We start from the raw sequence: 26,936 nt of genomic DNA on the forward strand, positions 1-26,936 counted from the left end.
GGGGGCGGGGGGCGGAGCGCGGCGCCCACCTGCCGGGGGTGCGGGGCGGAGGGCGGAGGGCGGGGGGCGGGGGGCGGAGCGCGGCGCCCACCTGCCGGGGGTGCGGGGCAGAGGGCGGAGGGCGGGGGGCGGGGGCACCCGCTCCGCTCCGCGGCCCGGGCGGGAGGCGCCTCCGCGGGGCCCTGCGCCTTGGGGAGGGGCCGGGGGAGGGGGCTGCATCGGGAGGCCACACACAGAGAAGCCTGGGTTTTTAGTTCTTTTTATTGAAGAAAAGAAAAGGAGAGAAAAAATAGATTCCCCACCCTGCTTCTTCCCAGAGCCCGCTGCGTCCTGCCCCTGGGGCCTGGGGCGGGCTGGGCTCTCCCCTGGGGTCTGGAGGGGCCCGGGGCCCTGGAAGGAAGGTGGGGGGGGGGTCTGGCTGCTTCCCGAGGGGGTGGGGGTGTCTAAAAAACGGAGCCAGGCTGGCGGGCCCCAGGCAGTCCTCTGCGGTGGCGGCGGAGGCGGGCATCCTCGGAGGGCGGGCCCGCGGGGCCGCCCGTGTCCACAGCCGCCCGCCCGCCCGCCCGCCCGCCCGCCCGCGGGGGCTCCCCCACGCAGGGCAGAGTCTGAGGCACCTTGCTGCCTCGGGAGCCCCGTGCCGGCCGGGCCGGGCCGCCTCCTGTCCTGCTTCCGACTCTGGTCCCGGCACCGCGGGCCTTCGCCGGGCCGCCTCCCGGTGCCGGGGCGCGGGCCTGGCCGCCGCTGCGCGCGCCTCGCCCGTGGCGCCCTCCCGGCCCGGCGCGGGGCCGCCGCCTGCCGCTCAGACCTCGGTCTGGAGGTCGATGATGTCCTGGCCCACCAGGGGGATGGTGGCGCCCGCCTTCTCCCACTCCACGCTCCGCAGCTCCAGCGGCGACGGCGGCAGGGGCTCCAGCTCCTTCTTCACCCAGGCGGGCGGCCCGTGCGGCTTCCGCAGGCTCTCCCAGGCGCGCTTGCTCGGGGTCTGCTGCTTCTCCGGCTGCGGGGGCGCGGGCGGGGGCGGGGCGGGGGGCGGAGGAGAGGGAAGGCGGGCTCAGAGACAGGGCCGCGGGGTGGGGGGCCCGGGGAAGGGCATCCCGGAGGCCTGCTGCCCCCCTCCCCCGGGCCCGCCCCGCCCCTGGGTGAGGGGGTGGGTGACACCCCGCGCGCGGGCCCCGTCCGCCCGCCCTCAGACCTTGCTGTCCTGGCCCAGGGTGTCCTTGTCCTTCTCGGCCGCGTGCTGCAGCTTGCGGTTCAGGTCCTGGAACAGGTCCTGGTGCCGTTTACGCGTGTGCATGATTTTCTGCGGGTGGGGGCAGCCTGAGACCAGGGGGCACGGGCCCGCCCCACCCCTGCCCGCCCCGCGGCGGCCTCTGGGCCTCACGCGCGGGGAGGGAAGCGCGGTACCCACCTCGAAGTCCAGCTCTGCGTACCGAGACTTGCGCCGCTGCGGGGAGAAGAGTTGGGGTCGTGGGTAATGGCTCCCCCCAACTCCTGTCCTGCTCATGAGGAGACCTGGCCACGGGCTTGAAACCCGCCCAGAGGCGCGGGGGGGGGGGGGCCGCGACCCCAGGGCGGCCCCTCGGTCTGCATACCACGTGCCCGGGCCAGCACAAAGCTGGGCAAGGACGGCCAGCTCGGAACAGGCGCCCGCAGGCAAGGCCTACACTGGGGGCCATGGAGGAGCCCGGCCAGCAAGGAGCCACGTGGGGCCCAGCTGCACCGCCCGAGCCCAGAGCCAGGCGGGGGGGGGGGGGGGGGGTGGGGGTGGGGGAGTAGGGGGGGAGGGCTGAGTCAGGGCGGCCCGGCTCCAGGTCTGGCGGGCTCGAGATCAGGATAAGCTCGGGTTGAGCTAAGCAGAGACACCACCACCCTGCCGGCTGTCCCAGGGCACAGCGCCGGCCTCGGCCACCCGGGCTGCGCCAGGCCCAGCAAGCACCCGGCCACCAGGGTGCCCCCTCCTCCTCCTCCTCCTGACCCTCAGGCCCAGCGTGCCCACTGACGGCTAGGCCCCCCACCTGAGCCCTGCCCCGCCCCTCACCCCCTGCCCCCACCTGTGCCCCACCCTGCCCCTCACCCCCTGCCTCCACCTGTGCCCCGCCCTGCCCCTCACCCCCTGCTCACCTGTGCCCCGCCCCTCACCCCCTGCCCCCACCTGTGCCCCGCCCCTCACCCCCTGCCCTCCACCTGTGCCCCGCCCCGCCCCTCACCCCCTGCCCCCCACCTGTGCCCCGCCCTGCCCCTCACCCCCTGCCCACCTGTGCCCCGCCTCTCACCCCCTGCCCCCACCTGTGCCCCGCCCTGCCCCTCACCCCCTGCCCACCTGTGCCCCGCCCCTCACCCCCTGCCCCCCACCTGTGCCCCGCCCTGCCCCTCACCCCCTGCCCACCTGTGCCCCGCCCCTCACCCCCTGCCCCCACCTGTGCCCCGCCCTGCCCCTCACCCCCTGGCCCCACCTGTGCCCCGTCCCTCACCCCCTGCCCCCCACCTGTGCCCCGCCCCGCCCCTCACCCCTGATCCCCACCTGTGTCCTGCCCCGCCCCTCACTCCCTGCTTACCCCACCTTTGCCCCGCCCCCCTCGACCCCCACCTGTGCCCCGCCCCCCTTACCCCTGCCCCCCCAAGCCCTGCCCCAGCCCCTCACACCCCCCAACCCAAGCTGGGCCCTGCCCCGTCTCTCACCCCCGACCCCCACCTGAGCCCTGCCCCTCACCCCCCACCCCTCCTGAGCCTTGCCCCACACCTCACTCCCTGTTCCCCACCTGTACCCCGCCCCGCACCCCCCGACCCCCACCTCTACCCCGCTCCGCCCCTCCACCCCTCCCCACCTGTGCCCCGCCCCGCCCTCACCTCCAGGGAGCTCACGGACAAGGTGGCGACGTTCTCGTTCTTGGTCCCGGTCCCGGCCCCGGCGCTGGCTCCCGAGTGGGCGGCCGGCTCCCCCGCGTCCCCCAGGCCGGAGGGTGCTGGCTCCAGGGTGGGTGGGGGGGGCAGGGGCTGCTGAGGCGGCGGGGGCGGCGGGGGCGGGGGCGGCGGGGGCTGGGCGGGGGGCACCTCGGGGGGCCCGCCGCCGGGCGGCTCCCGCGAGGGGGGGCTGCGGGTGGGGAAGCCCGCCTCGGGCGCCATGTTCAGGTGGATGAGCCGCGTCTGGGGCATCTGGTCGATGTGGATGCTGTACTTGGGCTCCTCCTTGGGCTTGGGCCGCAGCGTGGCCGTGGCCGTGGGCAGGATCACGTAGCTCGTGTCCAGAGCCTTCTCCTGGGCCCGGCTCAGCTCGGAGTCCAGCTTCTTGAAGATGTCCCCGTCGCCCACGAAGGAGGACTTGGGCGCCTTGTCCTTCTTGAGGGTGAGCGAGTGGTTGGGGAAGTCGGGCAGCGGCCCGCCGGGGTAGCGGGGCGAGCCGTGCAGGTGCAGCTTGGAGACGTTGGCGGGCAGGCTGTTGAAGGTGGGGGGCGGGCCCTTGGCCAGCTTCAGCTTCTCCTCCTCGGGCAGCGACGGCCGCTTGAGCGTGCCCGTGATGGTGGCCGTGCGGCAGGCCGCGATGTCCTTGTTCAGCACTGGGGGTGGCACACACGGGGGGGGGGGTCAGGACCCCGCCTGGTGGCCCGCCGCGGCCCCGGGCCCCTGGTTTTCCAGACACGGCGGGGCGCGGCCCGGAGGGAGACCCCAGCAGGACCGCGGTGGGCTCCCGCAGCCAGCAGGGGCCCTCTGCGCCGCCCGAGCTCGGGTCGGAAGGGGTGCAGGGACGGGGAGGCTTGGCACGGGGCCCAGCCCAGGGCCCCCCGGGACACTCGGGCCCTGCACCCCACCCCGGCAGCCACGAGCCTGTGCCGGCTCCACGGCCCGGGGCCACCCAGCCCCACACCTGGGCAGTCAGCTTTGCGCCACCGTCCCAGGCCATCTGACCTCGGGCCTGGACTCCTGCGACCCCGACGTCTGCCCCGCCGTCAGCGGGGCGCCCGGGCTGGCCAGGCCCGAGCTCCGCCCCCCCTCCCCCGCCAGGCCGCCGGCCCCCGGTCCACCAGGAAGTCTCCTCGCCCCGCCCGCGGCCCGGCCACTCGCCGGCCCGCACTCCCTTCCCCTCAGCCCTGCCAGCCGCTGCCGCAGCCCCGTCCCCCTCGCCCCCACCTGCCCTTGCTCCGCCCCCCGTGTGCGTCGCAGGCTGGGGCCCCGCCCCCCGTGTGCGCGTCGCAGGCTGGGGCCCCGCCCCCCGTGTGCGCGTCGCAGGCTGGGGCCCCGCCCCCGTGTGCGCGTCGCAGGCTGGGGCCCCGCCCCCCGTGTGCGCGTTGCAGGCTGGGGCCCCGCCCCCGTGTGCGCACGGCTCGACCCCGCCCACGGGCGCCGGCCACCCCGGGGAGCACACCGCAAGCCCCGCCGTCCCTGAGCCGTGGGGACCCAGCTCTGGGAGGCTGTGGGGCGGGGTGGCGCCCCGCCCTGAGCAGACTCCCCTGGAGGCCCTCCCGGGACCGCCTGAGCCCGCACCCCGCACCCCGCGGGGAGCGCGGCCCCGGCTCTGCGGCTGAGGCCTTCTATCGCCCTGGCTTCCAGGAAGCTCCTCGCCGCCTAGGGCTGCGGCTGCCAGCCCTGCCCTGGCACTCCCGCAGGCCCCGCCGTGAGGAAACGAGGCCGCGCAGGGCACGGTGGGCGAGGGAGGACAGCCGGGGCCGGGGCGGCGGGGCCAGGGGGCTGGGCGGGGCCGCCGAGGCCCCCCGCTCGAGGAGCAGGGGGAGGGCCGAGGGGGAGGGCGGAGGGGGAGGGCCGGGGCCAGGCTTGGGCCCTGGCGTGGCCACGGGACAGACAGCCGTGGACGGGAGGATGGCAGACACACAGGGGCTCTGGGGAAAGAGAAAGAAGAGGGCGGCGCCCGGCCGCCCTTCGCCTCACCTGTCAGGCGCTCACCTGATCTACAGGCCAGGTCCACGTCCTTCTCAAAGTCAGTCTGCAAGACAGAGACGGGGACGGTGAGCCAGGCCCGGGGAGGGGGGGCTGCCACCGCGGGACGGCCTCACCTCGTGTGTGCGTGTGTGTGCAAAGCAGTCCATGCGCAGTGTGCCATGTGCTGTGCTTGCCAGAAGCCCAGTCCCACGCCCCTGCATTCACACAAGTGCTCTCGAGTGTGCACATGCCTGCCCACGGCCCGCCCTGGAGGCCACGCCCCTGCGCTCACACCGGTGCTCTCGAGCGTGCACATGCGTGTCCACAGCCTGCCAGGTGGCCACGCCCCTGCATTCACACAAGTGCTGAGTGTGCAGCGTGCATGTCCATAGCCCACCCAGGAGGCCACACACGTGCGCTCACACCAGTGCTCTCCAGCACATGGGCGTGTCTATGGCCTCTCAGGAGCCACGCCCCTGCACGCACGCGTGTGCTTTTGAGTGTGCACGTGCACGTCTGTGGCCCGCGAGGAGGCCAAACCCCTGCATTCACACGAATGTTCTCGAGTGTGCATGTGTGTGCCCATGACCTGGGAGGAGGCCACGCCCCTGCGCTCACACGAGTGCTCTTGAGTGTGCGTGTGTCTACGGCCTGCCAGGCGGCCACGCCCCTGCATTCACCCAAGTGCTGAGTGTGCACGTGTGTGTCCATGGCCTGCGAGGAGGCCACACCCCTGCATTCACACGAGTGCTAACGAGCGTGCACATGCCTGTCCACGGCCCGCCCTGGAGGCCACGCCCCTGCACTCACACGAGTTCTTGAGAGCTTGCGTGTACGTGGAGGTGCCGTGAGCGGCTCCCCGGGGCATTCACAGTGTGCGTGAGCGCGTGTGTACCTGAGCGCTCAGGAGCGAGCGTCTGTGCATGCATGCGCACCCCCACCTTCAAGGCCGAGCACCTGCGTGTGGTGTGTGTGCGTGTGTGCCCGTGCCTTCACAGGTGAGCGGCTGTGTGTGGTTCATGGCGTGTGTGTGTATGTTTACTCACGTCTTCATGGGCGAGCATTTGTGAGTGGCTGTGTGGCTCATGGTGTGTGTGTGTGTACCCGCACCTTCACGGGGGAGCGCCTGCCTGTGGTTCATGGTGTGTGTGTGTGTTTGTGTGTGTACGGCACCTTCACGGGGGAGCATCTGCCTGTGGTTCATGGTGTGTGTGTGTGTTTGTGTGTGTACGGCACCTTCACGGGGGAGCATCTGCCTGTGGTTCATGGTGTGTGTGTGTGTTTGTGTGTGTACCCACACCTTCACGGGGGAGCGCCTGCCTGTGGTTCACGGTGTGTGTGCACGTGTGTACCTGCGCCTTCACAGGTGAGTGACTGTGTGTGGTTCACGGTGTGTGTGTGTGTACCCGCACCTTCACGGGGGGAGCGCCTGCCTGTGGTTCATGGTGTGTGTGCACGTGTGTACCTGCGCCTTCACGGGGGAGCGGCTGCATGTGGTTCACTGTGTGTGTGTGTGTGTACCCACACCTTCACAGGGGAGCGTCTGCCTGTGGTTCACGGTGTGTGTGCACATGTGTACCCACGCTTTCACGGGGGAGCGGCTGCATGTGGTTCACTGTGTGTGTGCACGTGTGTACCTGCGCCTTCACAGGTGAGTGGTTGTGTGTGGTTCATGGTGTGTGTGTGTGTTTGTGTGTGTACCCGCACCTTCACGGGGGAGCGCCTGCCTGTGGTTCACGGTGTGTGTGCACGTGTGTACCTGCGCCTTCACAGGTGAGTGGTTGTGTGTGGTTCATGGTGTGTGTGTGCACGTGTGTACCCACGCCTTCACGGGGGAGCGGCTGCATGTGGTTCACTGTGTGTGTGTGTGCACGTGTGTACCCGCATCTTCACAGGGGAGCGTCTCCCTGTGGTTCACGGTGTGTGTGCACGTGTGTACCTGCACCTTCACAGGTGAGTGGTTGTGTGTGGTTCGTGGTATGTGTGTGTGTGTACCCGCATCTTCACGGGGAGCATCTGCCTGTGGTTCACGGTGTGTGTGTGTGTGTGTGCACGTGTGTACCCGCACCATCACGGGGAGTGCCTGTCTGAGGTTCATGACGTGCGTGCACGCGTGTACCCGCACCTTCGTGGGCTTGTGTCTGTGTGTGGTTCACGTGTGCGCGCGTGAACCTGCGCCTTCACAGGCGAGCATGTGTGTGTGGTGTGTGACGTGTATTGACAGATGCGTGCTGTTGGTTACCTGAGCACAAGCACGTGTTTATGCGTGTGCATGCGTGAGGGCGCTGCGTGTGTGTGAGCACCGCGTGTTGAAGGCCACGGGGTGCTGGCGTCTGGCTGTGTGGGTGCAGCAGGGCGGCCGGCGGCCGGGGGGGCTCTGGTCACGGTGGGCAGAGCCCCGGCCCCGCCACAGTGCGGGGCCACCGCGGAGAGTGGGGTGGCTGAGCGCCCCACGCGGGGCGGGTGGGGAGAGGGGCAGCGCTGAGCCCATCCGGAGGGGGCCCAGCTGCCCTGAGGTCAGAGGTCAGGCCAGAGACACATCAGGGCCAGGGAAGCTGTGTCCCCACGTGCCCAAGTGTCCCTCGTGTCCCGTGCCACAATGCCCGTTTTCTTCTAGAGAGATGCTGAGGTCGGGGGGCCCGGGGGGTGCCCTCAGGGCCGAAGCCCCCCGCTGCCCAGCCGCCCCTGGCAGAGCCGGGACAAGGCGGGGGCCTGAGCCAGGGCTGGAGCCCCCAGAGGGGGAGGGGGAGACGCGGCGCGCGGACGGGGCAAGGCCACGCTGACTGCCCCCCGGGGCCACGAGGGGGCAAGGCCGTCCCACACGGGAGCCTGGTGCCGGGGGTGCCCGAGGGCGCCCCGGGGCGGGGACGCGGCCCTCGGCAGCTCCACGCCCGGCCCGGGGCTGTCACCGTGGCAAGCCTCCGTGTCCATCGCTAAGCGGGCTCCGAGGCCGCCGCTCCCCGCCCCCAGTCCTACCATGAGCTGGGCGTGGCCGTTCTGGAAGGAGCCGCCCGAGTCCCCGTTGCCCTCCTCCTGGCGGTCCACCACGCGGCACTTCACGGCGTCCTGGACCTGAGGAGGGGGCGCGGCGTCAGCGGGAGGGACGCGCGGGCGGGGGGCGCCCCCCGCTGGCTGCAGGAAGAGCCACCCGCCGCGGCGGGGAGGGCAGATCCCGCCAGGCACGCCCCTGGGGACCAGGTTACACCCCGGCATGCCCCTGGGGACCAGGCCACACCCCGCACACCCCTGGGGACCAGGTTACACCCCGCACGCCCCTGGGGACGGGGTGTCCAGCTCGGGTGGGTGCCACCGCCCAGGGGACCTGTGTGGCCAGTGCAGGCGGCGGGTGGGCTGAGGCCAGCCCTGGGCCTGGACGGAGCTTGTCCGCCGGTGGTGACCAAGTCCCCAGGGTGGTCTCGGCAGGAGGAGGGACATGGGGGCAGCGGTCCCCCCGGGCCTGGCGCTGCAGGAGGTGAGCGCATCCCACCGACCCTGGAGAAGGTGGGCGCCCTGCGCCTCCGCCCCATTCTGAATTTCCCGACCTCGAGGCTGCGGGCTGGGCCGGGCCACCGGCTCTTCTCTGCCAGGGTCGCCTGACCCGCCGTTCCTGCACCGCTACTTCAGGCCCTGCGGACTTCCCCCTTCTCCTCCGGAAGCCTCCCTCCTCCCTCCGCCTGGTGGTGGGCAGCGCCCTCCCCCTCGGGGTGGTGGCGTTTGAACTCCTCGGGCTCCTTCTGTCCCGGGGCGTTCCCCGGCTGAGGATCCCGGGGCGGGGCGCGGGGGCTGAGGGGGCGGCGGGAGGGGTCTGGGCGAGGTCTGGCCCCCCGGCCGCCAGCGGCCCCCTCCTGCCAGCCCCGGTGCGCCCCGTGGGGGTGGAGGGCTGCGGGGCCCGGGGAGCTTCGGCCGCTCTTCTCCTCCGGGGGCAGCCACGCGCTGAGCGCCCCATCCCGCGGGGCCTCCGCCCAGGCCCCCCCGCCTCTGCCCCAGCCGCGGGGGCCGCCCACCACCGGCTGCGGGGTCGGGGAGCCCGTGCGCAGCCCACGGCACTGCTCTGGGAAGTTCCGGGAGGGAAGGGGGGGGAGCCCCTCTCCCCTCGGCATCCTGGCGGGGGGCGGCCGCACCCCACCGCGCACGCGGCTCTGAGGTCCAGACACGCCTCCCGCCTCGCCGCTGGCCTCTGGCGCGGCTTGGCGGGAACCTACTACGGGCACCTTCTAGAACGTTCCAGGGAATTCCAGAAGCACCTGCCCCGGGCCTCCGGCGGCAGCCACCTCGCGTGGGGTTTGGCCGCGGCCCCGGCCGCCCGGCCCGCGCCCCCAAGGCCGAGCCGGTGCCCACCTCTCTCCGCAGGATGCAGTGCACCATGACGATGACGAAGCCCTCCAGGGAGTCGAAGACGGCGAAGAGGATCTGGAAGAGGGCGGAGCGGCGGTCGGTGACGGCCAGCACGGCAGACATCCAGGTGAGCGCCAGCAGCGGCAGCACCACGCACGAGCTCCACAGGGAGGCCCTGGGGACGGAGCGCATCAGCCGCGGCCCCCGCCGCCCCTCCCGCCCCGCCCCGCCGCCCCGCCCGGCCCGCAGCACGCTCGGACGCAGACTCGCGGCCCCCGACTCCAGGAGGGGACAGGAGCTGGGGGGACGAGGAGACCTCTCGGCTCCAGCTTCCGGGGACCCGGATCCCAGATGGCGGGGCAAGATGGCGGAGGGACAAAGGGGGAGGCGCACCGGCCAGCCCACCGTGGGGGCGCTGGGCACGGAGAAAGGGAGGGACGGGCAGCTGAGGGGAGACAGGACAGACAGCGCACAGGACAGCCGGACAGGGCCAGAGGAGACCAACACAGACAGAGCCACAGAGGACGTGTGTTCCTACTCTTCAGGGATGCACCCCTCCTGAACCCCCAGTTCCCGGCCACCTGTGGGTCCACCCGGGGACCCCCTACCAGGGCGACACACCTGCCGCCGGAGGGGGCACTGAGGAGATGCGCCCTGGCCCCGACTCGACACCACGGTTCTCAGAGGCCACCTGGGCGGGGACCACGGGGGCTGTGCCTGCCTGCGCCGGCCCCCGCCCCCTCCCCCGCGGGGCGCCCTCCTGTCCCCACCGAGGTGGCGGGCCAGTCCGTTGGACATGGCCCGCACCGGCCTCTGCCTCCGGGCAGCTGGGACGAGAGGCAGGGGCCCGGCCTGCCCTCATCTGACCCCGTGGTCGGCCCGGCCAGCCAGCTGTCCCCCCACCTCGACCCCCGCGGCCGGCTCCGGTCCTTCGCCGGTGACCCCGTCCCGTGAGCTGCCGGTGCCAGCGGTGGCATCACCGCCGGACACAGCCGCCACTCCTCCCAGGGAACACCAGGGTGGGCTCTGCCCAGAAAACGCCTCCCGGGCCCCAGGGACGGTGTCGGGGGGACCACAGCCCGAGCCCCCCTCGAGCCCCCACGGGGCACCGCGTGGCTCCCTCCGCGGAGAGCGGCCGGTCTCTCCAGCCCCCCCCCCCCCCCACGGCGCTTCCGCCGGGCCGAGCGCAGGCTTCCGGGGTCTCCCCGCTGCTGAGCCGGGGTGGGCCGGGCCTCCTGCGCCTGCCGCCCAAGGGCTGCGTGGGGCGCAGGGCCTTCTGTGCGGGGTGCATGCGGGCACAGAAAGATCTGGAAGGGCGCACAGCAGCCTGACTGCCTCGGATTCCGCTGCCGTGGGAAGGTGTGGGTGAGGTCTGGGCCCGGCTTCCGGGTCAGGTGGGCTCCAGGAGCAGCTGCAGCCCCCACCCCCGAGACCCCTGGGCTGGGGCCCGTGGGGAGCAGGCGTGGAGGGGTCGGCCACCTGGCGGCCTAGGACTGGGCCGTGACTGACTGGCCGCAGGTGGGGCCCTGCGGATCTCCTCTCGGCAGCCCGGACGCTGAGCCCTCAGGCCGAGCCCACAACGCCCTCCCTGCTCTCGCCTGGGACGCCGGCCAGGCCAGGGATCGAGCTGCTGCCCCCCCACCCAGGCCAGGGAACCAGCCACTGCCCCCCCCAGGCCAGGGAACGAGCCACTGCCCCCTCCCCAGGCCAGGGAACGAGCCGCTGCCCCCCCCAGGCCAGGGAACCAGCCGCTGCCCCCCCCCAGGCCAGGGAACCAGCCGCTGCCCCCTCCCCAAGGCCAGGGAACGAGCCGCTGCCCCCCCCCAGGCCAGGGAACGAGCCGCTGCCCCCCTCCCCAAGGCCAGGGAACGAGCCGCTGCCCCCCCCAGGCCAGGGAACCAGCCACTGCCCCCCCAAGTCAGGGAACGAGCCGCTGCCCCCCCCCAGGCCAGGGAACGAGCGCTGCCCCCTCCCAGGCCAGGGAACCAGCCACTGCCCCCTCCCCAAGGCCAGGGAACGAGCCGCTGCCCCCCCCCAGGCCAGGGAACCAGCCACTGCCCCCTCCCCAAGGCCAGGGAACGAGCCGCTGCCCCCCCCCCCAGGCCAGGGAACGAGCGCTGCCCCCTCCCCAAGGCCAGGGAACCAGCCACTGCCCCCCCACCCAGGCCAGGGAACCAGCCGCTGCCCCCCCACCCAGGCCAGGGAACCAGCCGCTGCCCCCCCCACCCAGGCCAGGGAACCAGCCGCTGCCCCCCCACCCAGGCCAGGGAACCAGCCGCTGCCCCCCCCCCCCCAGGCCAGGGAACCAGCCGCTGCCCCCCCCACCCAGGCCAGGGAACCAGCCGCTGCCCCCCCCACCCAGGCCAGGGAACCAGCCGCTGCCCCCCCCCCCCAGGCCAGGGAACCAGCCGCTGCCCCCCCCCCAGGCCAGGGAACCAGCCGCTGCCCCCCCAAGTCAGGGAACCAGCCGCTGCCCCCACGTCCTCGGCTGCGGCCTCACACACCTGCTTGCATAGGTGATGCACACACAGGCACGCTTGCAAGTCACGTCCCTTACCTGGCCACACGCCCTCGTGCATCCGCACACACCGTCAGTCACAGACCCCAGACCCCCCCCCCCGTGTTCAGACCTGCCCGCCTGAGTTCTCCCAACACCCCACGCTCGCGCACACGCGCTCCGCACGCACGGGGTCTGCACAGGCCCCGTGTCCCACACGCACACCTGCAGAGCCAGTCACACGCACAGGGCTCACGCGGCCCCGGAACTCGCTCTCACAGGGGCCCCCACCCACCTGCACACCTACCGGGGGCGCCGCCCATCGGGCCGGCGGGGTGCAGCACGCAGACCCGCGGGGCCGCCAGACGGCCCCTCCGGCCCCCCGTGTCTCAGGGGCCTCACTCAGCCTGGAGCTGGGGGGCAGAGGGCGTGGAGGGCAGGGCTCCCCGGAAACCCCGAGGGGGACCAATGGTGGAAATGAAAGAAAAGGAAAACACAAATCAAAGAAACATGACCGGGGAGTGTGTGGGGCCTGCGTGGGGCTGTGTGGGGGCTGCGTGGAGCTGCGTGGGGCTGGCGTAGGGCCCTGTGGAGCTGCGTGGGGCTGTGTGGGGGCTGCGTGGGGCTGGCGTAGGGCCCTGTGGAGCTGCGTGGGGCCTGTGTAGGGCGGCGTGGGGCCTGTGTAGGGCTGCATGGGGCCCGCGTAGGGCTGCATGGGGCTGTGTGGGGCCTGCGTAGGGCTGCATGGGGCTGCGTGGGGCCTGTGTAGGGCTGCATGGGGCCCGCGTAGGGCTGCATGGGGCCTGCGTAGGGCTGCATGGGGCCTGTGTAGGGCTGCATGGGGCCCGCGTAGGGCTGCATGGGCTGCGTGGGGCCCGCGTAGGGCTGCATGGGGCCTGTGTAGGGCTGCGTGGGGCCCGCGTAGGGCTGCATGGACTGCGTGGGGCCTGTGTAGGGCGGCGTGGGGCCCGCGTAGGGCCGCGTGGGGCCACCCAGGAGGTGGCAGGCACTAGCGTGGCACTCTGGTGGCGCTGGAGGTGGCTGGGCTGTGGGGAGGCCTCCACACTCCACACACAGGGGGCAGGTGGGGGGGCTGACTGCAAGCGAAATCAAAAGGCTGAAAGAAAAGCAAACCCCAAAGCAATGGCAACAGAAAAGGGCAGAGCCACCTCGTGGCTGTCACTTGTGGCCAGCTGAGGGGCCCAGGCCAGGATGTGGGGTGTAGACAGGGTGCCCAGGATGTGGGGTGCAGACAGGGTGTCCAGGATGTGGGGTGCAGACAGGGTGTCCAGGATATGTGGGGTGCAGACAGGGGTCCCAGGATGTGGGGTGCAGACAAGGTGCCCAGGATGTGGGGTGCAGACAGGGTGTCCAGGATGTGGGGTGCACAGGCAGGGTGCCCAGGATGTGGGGTTCATAGGCAGGGTGTCCAGGATGTGGGGTACAGACAAGGGGCCCAGGCTGTGGGGTGTAGACAGGGTGTCCAGGACGTGGGGTTCATAGGCAGGGTGTCCAGGATGTGGGGTGCAGACAGGGGGCCCGGGATGTGGGGTGCTGACAGGGTGTCCAGGATGTGGGGTGCAGACAGGGGGCCCAGGATGTGGGGTGTAGACAAGGTGTCCGGGACGTGGGGTGCACAGACAGGGGGCCCAGGATGTGGGGTGTAGACAAGGTGTCCGGGACGTGGGGTGCAGACAGGGGGCCTGGGATGTGGGGTGTAGACAAGGTGTCCGGGACATGGGCTGCACAGACAGGGGGTCCAGGATGTGGGGTGCAGACAGGGTGTTCAGGATGTGGGGTGCAGACAGGGTGCCCGGGATGTGGGGTGCAGACAGGGGACCCTGGATGTGGGGTGCACAGGCAGGTGACCTTGGATGTGGGGTGCACAGGCAGGTGGCCCTGGATGTGGGGTGCAGACAGGGGACCCTGGATGTGGGGTGCACAGGCAGGTGGCCCTGGATGTGGGGTGTAGACAGGGGACCCTGGATGTGGGGTGTAGACAGGGGTGTCCAGGACGTGGGGTGCAGACATGGTGTCCAGGACGTGGGGTGTAGACAGGGTGTCCAGGATGTGGGGTGCACAGGCAGGGTGTGGGTGTCCAGGATGTGGGTTCATAGGCAGGGTGTCCGGGATGTGGGGTGCAGACAGGGTGTCCGGGATGTGGGGTGTACACAGGGGGCCCTGGATGTGTGGTGCAGACAGGGGGCCCTGGATGTGGCGTGCACAGGCAGGTGACCTTGGATGTGGGGGTGCACAGCAGGTGGCCCTGGATGTGGGGTGCACAGGCAGGTGGCCTTGGATGTGGGGTGCACAGCAGGTGGCCCTGGATGTGGGGTGCACAGGCAGGTGGCCCTGGATGTGGGGTGCAGACAGGGGACCCTGGATGTGGGGTGCACAGGCAGGGGGCCCAGGATGTGGGGTGTAGACAAGGTGTCCGGGACGTGGGGTGCAGACAGGGGGCCCGGGATGTGGGGTGTAGACAAGGTGTCCGGGACATGGGCTGCACAGACAGGGGGTCCAGGATGTGGGGTGCAGACAGGGGGCCCTGGATGTGTGGTGCAGACAGGGGGCCCTGGATGTGGCGTGCACAGGCAGGTGGCCTTGGATGTGGGGTGCACAGCAGGTGGCCCTGGATGTGGGGTGCACAGGCAGGGGACCTTGGATGTGGGGTGCACAGGCAGTGGGCCTTGGACGTGGGGTGCAGAGGCAGTGGGCCTTGGACGTGGGGTGCAGAGGCAGTGGGCCTTGGACGTGGGGTGCAGAGGCAGTGGGCCTTGGACGTGGGGTGCAGAGGCAGGGGGCCTTGGATGTGGGGTGCACAGGCAGGGGGCCTTGGACGTGGGGTGCAGAGGCAGTGGGCCTTGGACGTGGGGTGCACAGGCAGGGGGCCCGGGATGTGGGGTGCACAGGCAGTGGGCCTTGGACGTGGGGTGCAGAGGCAGGGGGCCTTGGATGTGGGGGTGCACAGGCAGGGGGCCCGGGATGTGGGGTGCACAGGCAGGTGGCTGGGCTGGAAGGCAAGGCTGGCAGTCTGGGTTCTCGACACCGGTGCCGGCTAACGCAGCCCTCACAGGTCCCCTGAGCAGTGAGCCCCCAAAGGTGGCCACGGCCCCCCTCCTCCTGTACAGATTCACCCGTGAGACCCTCCTGGGTGGCAGGAATGGGCGCCTGCCGTCCCTGAGGACTCGTGGGAACAGGTAGACAGTGAGGCGGGGCAGCGGCCTCTGGCAGGTGTGCCTGGATGTGTGTGCGCGTGAGCACGGATGCACGCCGGTGGCCTGTCCATGCCAGCAGAGGGTGGGAAGCAGCCCAGGGGCCCGCCGGAGAGCTGCAGCCCACCCGGCTCCTGCGGCTCTCACTTCAGAACCTGGGGTGCCTCCGCTGTAAGATGGAAGCAGGGAACAGAACGGCCACCCGGTGCGCCCCGCGCAGTTCAGCTGGGGAGCGCTCGGGACCACAGGACGGCGGCAGGCTGGCGGTGTGCGGCAGGTCCCGGACGGGGGGCGCTGTGCCTCTGTGGGGTGTGTCAGGTGTCCCACAGTAAGGGGGCGGGGGAGGCCTGCAGAAGCTCTGCCTTCTGCATGGCAGAGCAGGAGTCAGGGCAGGGAATCGGGACCAGGCCCTTAGCCACAGACACGCTCGGCTCAGACCCCAGGGCCCAGAGCCTCCCCTCGGCCCCCCCGGCTCCACAGGCTCCGGGCGAGACCCACCCGGGACCCACCCGGCACCAGGGGAAGAGTTCTGCTACTCTGCTCACTGGGGAGAGCAGGAGGAGCCAGGAGGAGACAGACAGAGAGAGACACCAGGTGGGACCGGCACAGAGGGGAGGGGGGCACGCAGATTCCAGCAGCAGGGCACAGACAGAAGCGGGCAGAGGGCGGAAGAGGACGTGGAGGGCAGGCGGGCCGCTCCGTTCTCCTGGGCTCGCACACCTTCAGTGCCGTGAGCCCGTCTGGTGTCCCCTCCCCACGACAAGGCCTCCCACGGGGCACCTGGCTGCTCAGGCAGCAAGCTCCTTCCTCCAGGCCACACAGAACCCTGTGCTGGGCAGCAGAGCCCCGGGAGTGGGGGCCTGGACGCGGGCACCTTCCACGAGCCTGAGCCTCGAGGGGAGACTGAGCAGCCAGTGCCCGTGGTGCTGGGGATCCTACAGGGCCCCGCTCTGTAACCACACGGACAGAGAAACTGAGGCACTGAGTGAGGTCAGGACCAGCTGTGGTCTCCGCTGTGCCCGCAGCCTCGCGGGACCAGAGGGCGGGAAGGGGCCGCTCCGTCCCCAGGGGCTCAGCGCGGGTGCGCGCTGCGGTTTTCCAGCGCACGGCGGCGGCCAGGCGCTAGGGCAGCCCAGGCCTACCCTGCCCGCTCCTTCAGCTTCTTGTCCGTGATGCCGTCTTTGGACACGAGCTTGTTGAATACCAGGATTCCGATCACCATGTTCACCTGCCGGGCAGAGGCGGGGTGTGGGCCGGGGCACCCCTCTGCACCGCGGCCGGCCGCAGCCACACCCAGGTACCTGGCAGGGCACCAAGGTTTCTCCCAGGCCCCCACCGCGAAGACCCACGGCACCGCGGGCCAGGCGAGGAGCCCCAAGGGGGCCACTCGGCCCCGCGCTCCGCGCTCCGGGGTCCCGGGACTGCCAGCACAGCCGGGGCGCCCCGCCTCTGCCCTGCCCCGCCCCTCCCCGGCCCCGCCCCTCCTCGGCCCCGCCCCGCCCTATCTCAATGCCACGCAGCTCCTCAGCCCCGCCCCTCCTCAGCCCCGCCCCTCCCGGCCCCGCCCCTCCTTGGCCCCGCCCCGCCCCATCTCAATGCCACGCAGCTCCTCAGCCCCGCCCCTCCTCAGCCCCGCCCCTCCCGGCCCCGCCCCGCCCCATCTCAATGCCACGCAGCTCCTCAGCCCCGCCCTTCCTCAGCCCCGCCCCTCCTTGGCCCCGCCCCGCCCCATCTCAATGCCACGCAGCTCCTCGGCTCCGCCCCTCCCCGGGCCCCACCCCTCATCAGCCCTGCCCCTCCTCGGCCCCGCCCCTCCTCATCTCAATGCCACGCAGGTGCTCGCCCCATCCCTCCCCGGCCCCGCCCCTCCCCATCTCAATGCCACGCAGCTCCTCAGCCCCGCCCCTCATCAGCCCCACCCCTCCTCGGCCCCGCCCCTCCTCATCTCAATGCCACGCAGATCCTCAGCCCCGCCCTTCCTCAGCCCCGCCCCTCCTCGGCCCCGCCCCTCCCCATCTCAATGCCACACAGCTCCTCAGCCCCGCCCCTCCCCGGCCCCGCCCCTCCCCGGCCTCGCCTCTCCCCGGCCCCGCCCCTCCTCGGCCCCGCCCCTCCCCATCTCAATGCCACGCAGCTCCTCAGCCCCGCCCCTCCCCGGCCTCGCCTCTCCCGGCCCCGCCCCTCCCCATCTCAATGCCACGCAGCTCCTCAGCCCCGCCCCTCCCCGGCCCCGTCCCTCCTCGGCCCCGCCCCTCCCCATCTCAATGCCACGCAGCTCCTCAGCCCCGCCCCTCCCCGGCCCCGCCTCTCCCCGGCCCCGCCCCTCCTCGGCCCCGCCCCTCCCCATCTCAATGCCACGCAGCTCCTCAGCCCCGCCCCTCCCCGGCCCCGCCCCTCCTCGGCCCCGCCCCTCCCCATCTCAATGCCACGCAGCTCCTCAGCCCCGCCCCTCCCCGGCCTCGCCTCTCCCCGGCCCCGCCCCTCCTCGGCCCCGCCCCTCCCCATCTCAATGCCACGCAGCTGCTCAGCCCAGTTTGAGGATGTCCTCCGCTCAAGACAGCAGCTGGGCCTGTGCCCCATGACCAGCTCTGCACCCTGAGGACCCGACTCTCTCTCTCCCTGGGTGTCTGCGTACTCCTCACCTCCAGGCAAAGAGCTGCGGGCCCCTGGGCTCTCGCTACAGAAAGGCTGACTCAACCACAGCCCCTGGGGTCAGGTCCTGAGGCTCAGGGTGGGAGCCCGCAACTCCGGCGGAGCCCACGCGCAGGTCCAGGGCCCGTTGCTAGAGGGCAGCCTGGTGACTCCCGGGGCGGAGGGGGAAGCAGCAGTCCCGCCTCGGCTACCCACTGGCAGCAGGCTCCTCACAGCCCGGACATGGAGGGGTGGCTGCCGCTGGGGTTCCAGGGGGATGGGGCAGGGGCGAGGCCAGGCACAGACCCAGCTCCGCCTTCGCCAGCCACTGCCCCTTCCCAGTCTCCAGCCCTCAAACGGCACCAGGGCGCCAGAGAGGCACCGCCAGGGACTGGGGTCTGGCCTCTACCACCTGGGCGCCTTTAAGGAAGAGCGAAGGTCCACCCATGGGTGCTGCACACCGCGCCAGGCTCCACACCCATCTCCTGCAGGGCAGCCACTCTGCCCAGGTCCGCTCGTCCCCCACGTGCAGCCCTATCCACAGTCCTGGGGTTCCCTGCGCTGTCGGCGGTCCTGGGGATCCCTGCGCTGTCCATGGTTCTGGGGATCCCTGCGCTGTCCTCGGTCCTGGGGATACCTGCGCTGTCCATGGTCCTGGGGATCCCTGCGCTGTCCTCGGTCCTGGGGATCCCTGCCCTTGTCTGAGGTCCTGGGGATCCCTGCCCTTGTCTGAGGTCCTGGGGATCCCTGCGCTGTCCTTGGTCCTGGGGTTCCCTGCGCTGTCGGCGGTCCTGGGGATCCCTGCGCTGTCCATGGTCCTGAGGTTCCCTGCCCTTGTCTGAGGTCCTGGGGTTCCCTGCGTTGTCCATAGTCCTGGGGATCCCTGCGCTGTCCTCGGTCCTGGGGTTCCCTGCGCTGTCGGCGGTCCTGGGGTTCCCTGCGCTGTCCATGGTCCTGAGGTTCCCTGCCCTTGTCTGAGGTCCTGGGGATCCCTGCGCTGTCCTTGGTCCTGGGGTTCCCTGCGCTGTCGGCGGTCCTGGGGATCCCTGCGCTGTCCATGGTCCTGAGGTTCCCTGCCCTTGTCTGAGGTCCTGGGGATCCCTGCGCTGTCCATGGTCCTGGGGTTCCCTGCCCTTGTCTGAGGTCCTGGGGTTCCCTGCCCTTGTCTGAGGTCCTGGGGTTCCCTGCGCTGTCCGCGGTCCTGGGGTCCCCCGCGCTGCCTGCAGTCCTGGGGCTCCCTGCGCTACCGCGCAGAAGGGGGTACGGGAGCTGGGCCTGGGGCCAGGCAGTGCAGAGGGCCCTGGGCAGGGTCCTACCCCACCCCTAGCTCTTGGCTGTGCTTGGCATCAAACAGACAAGAAACCATGGCCCATGACTGGAAGGTCCCCCTCCTGCTTCAGACCCCGAAGACAAGCCCGCCGCACCCCGGGTCCCGGAGGCCACTGGTGGAGGCCTGGGCCTGGACCTGTGCCGCCTTCTCCCTTGGGTTCCGCCGTTCATCTGTCCCTCTGGCCCCTCCCACACGTCACTCGAGCCTCAACCGAACCTGCGCTGCCCAATAACTAGGCCAGCTGTGCTCTCTAAGGCCCGCCCCCTGCCCTGCCCCAGCCCCGGCTGTGAGGCCCAAGTGGGGCTGGGGAGCTATGCTCCTCTGTGACCCACACACCCCGGAGGCCAGGCCCCGCGCGAGGCGCCCGCGGCGGTGGCCCAGAGGCGGGTGAGCTGAGGGGAAAGGGCCGGATGGAGGGGGCGGGCCAGGCCAGTACCAGCACCACAGCGGCGGCGGGTCCCACGAAGGCATAGAGCAGTCCTCCCTCCAGCGAGAGCCAGCAGCTGCGGAGGAGAGCGGAGGTCAGTGTCCGCGGCTCCCGGCAGGGGCTCCCGCCGGCGCCCAGCACCGTCCTCGGGAGCCCCACGGACGTGAGAGAGGGCCCAGCGTGGGGGGCGCGGGGAACGGGCCCGTCGAGCCCCAGCCCCGTCCACAGGCCTCACCGGATGTCCCCACCCCGGCGCCTAGCGGTGTGCCTGCACCTCGGCCTGGCCTGGCCGTCCCCAGTGCCCACCAGCCCCGGCCCATTCCCTGGACGCCACGGGGACACTTGGGGGGCTGCCCGGGTTCCACGGGGTCCTGGCCCATTCTGGCTCCCACATTCAGCAGCATCAACCCCTGCTCTGCCCCCCCTCATGCCCCCCAGGTCTCTGTTCTCCCCCTGCCCCCTCTGAGCCCCCCCAGGTCTCTGTGTCTCTGTGCTCCCCCTGCCCCCCTCAGCTCCCCCAAGTCTCTGTGCTCCCCTTGCTCCCTCCGAGCCCCCCCACAGGTCTCTGTGCTCCCCTTGCCCCCTTCAGCCCCCCCAGGTCTCTGCTCTCCCCCTGCCCTGCCCCCCCTCAGCACCCCCCAAGTCTCTGTTCTCCCCCTGCCCTGCACCCCTCAGCTCCCCCAGGTCTCTGCTCTCCCCCCTGCCCTGCCCCCTCTAAGCCCCCCCCAGGTCTCTGTTCTCCTCCTACCCTGCAGGAGGGGGTACTGGAGGCTGATGGGGGGTGTATCTGCCTTGCCTGGCTGTTCTGGGGCCTCGTCTTCACCAAGCTTGTGTACGGGAAGGCTGACACCCCGTGGTCACCCAATCAGATGGGGCCACACCATTTTACCTCATGAGGACTAGGCAGGGCTGACCGGCTGGGTGCAAGGGGGCTCCCCAAGAGCTCACGTGGGGTCCCCCGGGCCCGCCCTCCCTGAGAGCAGCTGAGACCTTGCCAGCCAGGCAGAGGGCACAGCGAGCCCAGGCCTCCTGGGCTGTGGAAGGTGTGGGGTGCGGTGCGGCTGTCCCGTACCCCCCCCACCCCTGCCCAACTCACTAGTTCATGGTGCTGTAGCCTTTGGCCTTGGTGAATCCCACGGAAATGGCCACCACCAGCGCAGGGAGCCCTGAAGAGAGACCGGGAGAAAGCACGTGGACCCCCAGCCCCTTCCCCTCCACCTGTGGGAGGAGGGCTAGGAGGGAGGTAGTGAGTGCTACCCCCCCCCCCGCGTCTGTGGACAAGGGGCACGGGCTGCGCGTCCCACGTCTCCCACCGACAGGGGCACTGAGTGCGAGAGGCGGGCCGAGGGTGGGGGGGGAGGAGATCGGGGACTGTCAGAGCACCAAGGCAATGAAAAGCCCCCAGTCCACGCCCAGCGCCGCGGAGAGCAGAAGGCGCTCCTAGTGGACGCATGCGCGGCTCACACCGCCGGACGGGCCATCTCCAAGCCCGAGCGGGCTGACGGCACACGGGCCCGGCGGTCCCGGGAAGGCTCGGGCGCAGGACAGAGGGCCCGGGGTGTGCACGGGCCGGAAGCCCCGGCAGGGCAGGGACAGGGACGGGGACACCAGGACGCTCGGCGAGCAGCCACCCCCGTGCTCACCCCAGCCCAGGCAGAGGAAGCGCTTGCGGACGAGCCGGCTCCGGAGGCGTCCGGTGACGGCCATGTAGGACTGCCAGGCCTCGGTGAGCACCCAGCAGAAGGAGGACAGGAAGAAGAAGTGCAGGAAGGCCGCCACCAGCGTGCACACCACCTGGGCAGTGGGCGGTCGGGAGGGCTGGGCGGGCGCCCGCTGGCCCTGGCCGCCCCCCGACCCCCCCGGAGAGCACCTGGCGGGCGGTGCCGGGAGAAGCCCGGGGCCAGGTCTTCAGCTGGAACCCACGAGTCCCCAGGCCGGAAGCGACCTCTGCCCAAGGGTGGGGTGGGTGCGCCCCCAGCTCCCAGAGTGGGGGTGCAAGGTGGATGCTGAGCCCCAAGCTCCCAGAGCGGGGTGTGTGAGATCCACAAACCGCCCGGAGTACACCCCTCCTGCAGCGTCTGCCTAATGGCAGCCCTGGGGCTCCCTCAGAAGCCCCCCCCCCCGGCTCGAGCCCCGTGCCTCGGGCGGGGACGCGGAAGCCCAGAGAGGGTGCGTCCCCACCAGGGCCTCCCAGCTCGCCACAGACAAGCTGACCGCGGCTGAGCGACGGCCACTGCACACAGGTGTCCCGGGCAGAGCTCCTCCTCCCCGACTCGCGGAGTCCCTCCGTCCCCACACGGCAGGGCAGCCCCTTGAGGAAGCGGAGGCCCCGCCCCAGCTGGGCTGAGACCGCAGGACGCGAGCAGGGGTGCGAGCCCAGGGGCCCCACCATGAGCTGCCGGGCCCCGTGGGGGGCGCCCTTACCCCACCGGAAGATGAGGGGTGCACGCAGCAGTCTGCAGGCTGCCTACCTTGTTGCGTGTCTGCGTCTGCCCGATGAGGATGAGGGCGTTGGAGGAGATGATGGACAGGCAGAAGTTGATGAGGATGACAGAGCGCTCGGAGCGGATGTACCTGCGGGAGAGGAGGGGCCTGAGCCTGGCACCCCATGGAGCCTCGTCCACACAAGGATCGGGGTGGGGCACCATCCTCTAGGTCCAGATCTGCTCCTTCTCCCCACAGTCATTTCCCCATTATCAATGTCACCACCACCACCACCACCACCCTCAATCCTCACCACCATATCCACCATCAACAACTCCATCACAACCACCATCCCTGCCACCACAACCACCTACCATCACCACCACCACCACCATCACCACCATATCCACCATCAACAATTCCATCACATCCACCATCCCTGCCACCACAACCACCTACCATCACCACCACCACCACCACCATCACCACCATATCCACCATCAACAACTCCACCACAACCACCTACCATCACCACCACAACCACCTACCATCACCACCACCACCACCTACACACCACCACCATCACGAACATCACCATCACCTCCACCATTGTGAGTACCACCATCACCATGGTTACCTCCATCATCATCACCACAACCAGCACCTGTACCATACGCCCAAACCACCATCACAATCTCCACACCAATATCCCCATCACTTCCATCATTACCATTACTACTAACACCAACACGATCACCACAACCAGCACCTGTACCATACGCCACAAACCACCATCACCATCAACGCCAACATGATCACCACCACCAGCACCTGTCACCATACCCCACAAACCATCACCATCAACGCCAACACGATCACCACCACCAGCACCTGTACCATACCCCACAAACCACCATCACCATCAACGCCAACACAATCACCACAACCAGCACCTGTACCATACCCCACAAACCACCATCACCATCAACACCAACACGATCACCACCACCAGCACCTGTACCATACCCCACAAACCACCATCACCATCAACACCAACACGATCACCACCACCAGCACCTGTACCATACCCCACAAACCACCATCACCACCAACGCCAACACGATCACCACCACCAGCACCTGTACCATACCCCACAAACCACCATCACCATCAACGCCAACACGATCACCACAACCAGCACCTGCCACCACCATACACCACAAACCACCATCACCATCAACGCCAACACGATCACCACCACCAGCACCTGTCACCATACCCCACAAACCATCACCACCAACGCCAACACGATCACTACAACCAGCACCTGTCACCATACCCCACAAACCATCACCATCAACGCCAACACGATCACCACCACCAGCACCTGTACCATACCCCACAAACCACCATCACCATCAACGCCAACACAATCACCACAACCAGCACCTGTACCATACCCCACAAACCACCATCACCATCAACGCCAACACAATCACCACAACCAGCACCTGTACCATACCCCACAAACCACCATCACCATCAACACCAACACGATCACCACCACCAGCACCTGTACCATACCCCACAAACCACCATCACCATCAACACCAACACGATCACCACCACCAGCACCTGTACCATACCCCACAAACCACCATCACCACCAACGCCAACACGATCACCACCACCAGCACCTGTACCATACCCCACAAACCACCATCACCATCAACGCCAACACGATCACCACAACCAGCACCTGCCACCACCATACACCACAAACCACCATCACCATCAACGCCAACACGATCACCACCACCAGCACCTGTCACTATACCCCACAAACCATCACCACCAACGCCAACACGATCACTACAACCAGCACCTGTCACCATACCCCACAAACCACCATCACCACCAACGCCAACACGATCACCACAACCAGCACCTGCCACCACCATACACCACAAACCACCATCACCATCAACGCCAACACGATCACCACCACCAGCACCTGTCACCATACCCCACAAACCATCACCATCAACACCAACACGATCACCACCACCAGCACCTGTCACCATACCCCACAAACCACCATCACCATCAACTCCAACACGATCACCACAACCAGCACCTGCCACCATACCCCACAAACCATCACCATCAACGCCAACACGATCACCACAACCAGCACCTGCCACCATACCCCACAAACCACCATCACCACCAACGCCAACACGATCACCACCACCAGCACCTGCCACCATACCCCACAAACCACCATCACCATCAACACCAACACGATCACCACCACCAGCACCTGTCACCATACCCCACAAACCACCATCACCATCAACGCCAACACGATCACTACAACCAGCACCTGTACCATACCCCACAAACCACCATCACCATCAACGCCAACACGATCACTACAACCAGCACCTGTACCATACCCCACAAACCACCATCACCATCAACACCAACACGATCACCACCACCAGCACCTGTCACCATACCCCACAAACCATCACCATCAACACCAACACGATCACCACCACTAGCACCTGTCACCATACCCCACAAACCACCATCACCACCAACGCCAACACGATCACCACAACCAGCACCTGCCACCATACCCCACAAACCACCATCATCACTGCCACACTGTCACCTGGCCCGTCACCCCCACCGCTATGTCACTTGGGAACTGGGAGCCACACGGGGGAAGCAGGGCCCAGCGCTGAGCCTCGGTGGCATGGGCATGGCCCCCATGTGCTGTAGTAACTGAGGCAGGCAAACTGTGCCCCCCCTCCCCTGTGGGTCCTCCATTCCCTCAGGGGGCTGTGTCAGCACCGACTGTCCTGTAGCTCTGGGTATCATGATGGCCACTGGTACTGGCTGAGGGAGGTGCTTCCAAAACCATCACATCTCAGCAGATCAGAGCCTCTGACCCCCAAGTCCAAGAGGGGGGACCTGAAGGGCAGCCGTGATCCCCATGGGAGGAGCACTGGAAATCTGCCCTTGGCCAGGACAGGGACTGCTAGGTCACCAGAAGGACTCACCACGATCCCCTTTCCTCTCAGCCCATCGACCTCCTGCTGGCCTCAGGCAGCAGTGCATGAGGGCGGCCATAGTGTGGATGCAGCCAAGCTTCCGCTCAGTGCCTCCAGCAGCCGCTGCCCAGCGACCGTGAACTCACCCGCCCTGCTCCTAGCTACTCAGTGGGGCTGGACACAGGTGGGCAAGAAGACAGCTGATAAGGCCGCACACGCCCACGGCCATGGATCTACACACAGAGGAGGACACAGGCCCACATCACAGATCTACACACAGAGGAGGACACAGGCCCACATCACGGATCTACACACAGAGGAGGACACAGGCCCACATCACAGATCTACACACAGAGGAGGACACAGGCCCACATCACAGATCTACACACAGAGGAGGACACAGGCCCACGGATCTACACACAGAGGAGGACACAGGCCCACATCACAGATCTACACACAGAGGAGGACACAGGCCCATGGATCTACACACAGAGGAGGACACAGGCCCACGGATCTACACACAGAGGAGGACACAGGCCCACATCACAGATCTACACACAGAGGAGGACACAGGCCCACATCACAGATCTACACACAGAGGAGGACACAGGCCCACGGCCACAGATCTACACACAGAGGAGGACACAGGCCCACATCACAGATCTACACACAGAGGAGGACACAGGCCCACGACCACAGATCTACACACAGAGGAGGACACAGGCCCACGGCCACAGATCTACACACAGAGGAGGACACAGGCCCACGGATCTACACACAGAGGAGGACACAGGCCCACGGCCACAGATCTACACACAGAGGAGGACACAGGCCCACATCACAGATCTACACACAGAGGAGGACACAGGCCCACATCACAGATCTACACACAGAGGAGGACACAGGCCCACGGCCACAGATCTACACACAGAGGAGGACACAGGCCCACATCACAGATCTACACACAGAGGAGGACACAGGCCCACGGATCTACACACAGAGGAGGACACAGGCCCACATCACAGATCTACACACAGAGGAGGACACAGGCCCACATCACAGATCTACACACAGAGGAGGACACAGGCCCACATCACAGATCTACACACAGAGGAGGACACAGGCCCACATCACAGACCTACACACAGAGGAGGACACAGGCCCACATCACAGATCTACACACAGAGGAGGACACAGGCCCACATCACAGATCTACACACAGAGGAGGACACAGGCCCACGGATCTACACACAGAGGAGGACACAGGCCCACATCACGGATCTACACACAGAGGAGGACACAGGCCCACATCACAGATCTACACACAGAGGAGGACACAGGCCCACATCACAGACCTACACACAGAGGAGGACACAGGCCCACATCACAGATCTACACACAGAGGAGGACACAGGCCCACATCACAGATCTACACACAGAGGAGGACACAGGCCCACGGATCTACACACAGAGGAGGACACAGGCCCACATCACGGATCTACACACAGAGGAGGACACAGGCCCACATCACAGATCTACACACAGAGGAGGACACAGGCCCACATCACGGATCTACACACAGAGGAGGACACAGGCCCACATCACGGATCTACACACAGAGGAGGACACAGGCCACATCACAGATCTACACACAGAGGAGGACACAGGCCCACATCACAGATCTACACACAGAGGAGGACACAGGCCCACATCACAGATCTACACACAGAGGAGGACACAGGCCCACATCACAGATCTACACACAGAGGAGGACACAGGCCCACATCACAGATCTACACACAGAGGAGGACACAGGCCCACGACCACAGATCTACACACAGAGGAGGACACAGGCCTTCAGACACAGATCTACACACAGAGGAGGACACAGGCCCACGGATCTACACACAGAGGAGGACACAGGCCCACATCACAGATCTACACACAGAGGAGGACACAGGCCCACATCACAGATCTACACACAGAGGAGGACACAGGCCCACGGCCACAGATCTACACACAGAGGAGGACACAGGCCCACATCACAGATCTACACACAGAGGAGGACACAGGCCCACATCACAGATCTACACACAGAGGAGGACACAGGCCCACATCACAGATCTACACACAGAGGAGGACACAG

General features: G+C 68.6%; 1 protein-coding gene across 1 annotated transcript in view; it reads right to left on the reverse strand.

The window, feature by feature from the left end:
• Positions 1 to 770: 770 nt before the first annotated feature.
• The window catches only part of Adgrb1 (adhesion G protein-coupled receptor B1), a 68,401-nt gene continuing 42,235 nt past the window's right edge, over positions 771 to 26,936 (reverse strand). Inside the window, 12 exon segments of the mRNA XM_048359002.1 lie at positions 771 to 997; positions 1,193 to 1,300; positions 1,409 to 1,444; positions 2,848 to 3,554; positions 4,897 to 4,936; positions 7,849 to 7,944; positions 9,211 to 9,382; positions 16,059 to 16,144; positions 19,314 to 19,380; positions 20,401 to 20,470; positions 20,948 to 21,098; positions 21,776 to 21,878. Coding sequence (XP_048214959.1) covers positions 800 to 997; positions 1,193 to 1,300; positions 1,409 to 1,444; positions 2,848 to 3,554; positions 4,897 to 4,936; positions 7,849 to 7,944; positions 9,211 to 9,382; positions 16,059 to 16,144; positions 19,314 to 19,380; positions 20,401 to 20,470; positions 20,948 to 21,098; positions 21,776 to 21,878 — 1,834 coding nt within the window. The 3' untranslated portion in view covers positions 771 to 799.

The sequence above is a fragment of the Perognathus longimembris genome, chromosome 12 (genome assembly GCF_023159225.1).
Source record: "Perognathus longimembris pacificus isolate PPM17 chromosome 12, ASM2315922v1, whole genome shotgun sequence".
In the NCBI taxonomy this organism is placed as follows: domain Eukaryota; kingdom Metazoa; phylum Chordata; class Mammalia; order Rodentia; family Heteromyidae; genus Perognathus; species Perognathus longimembris.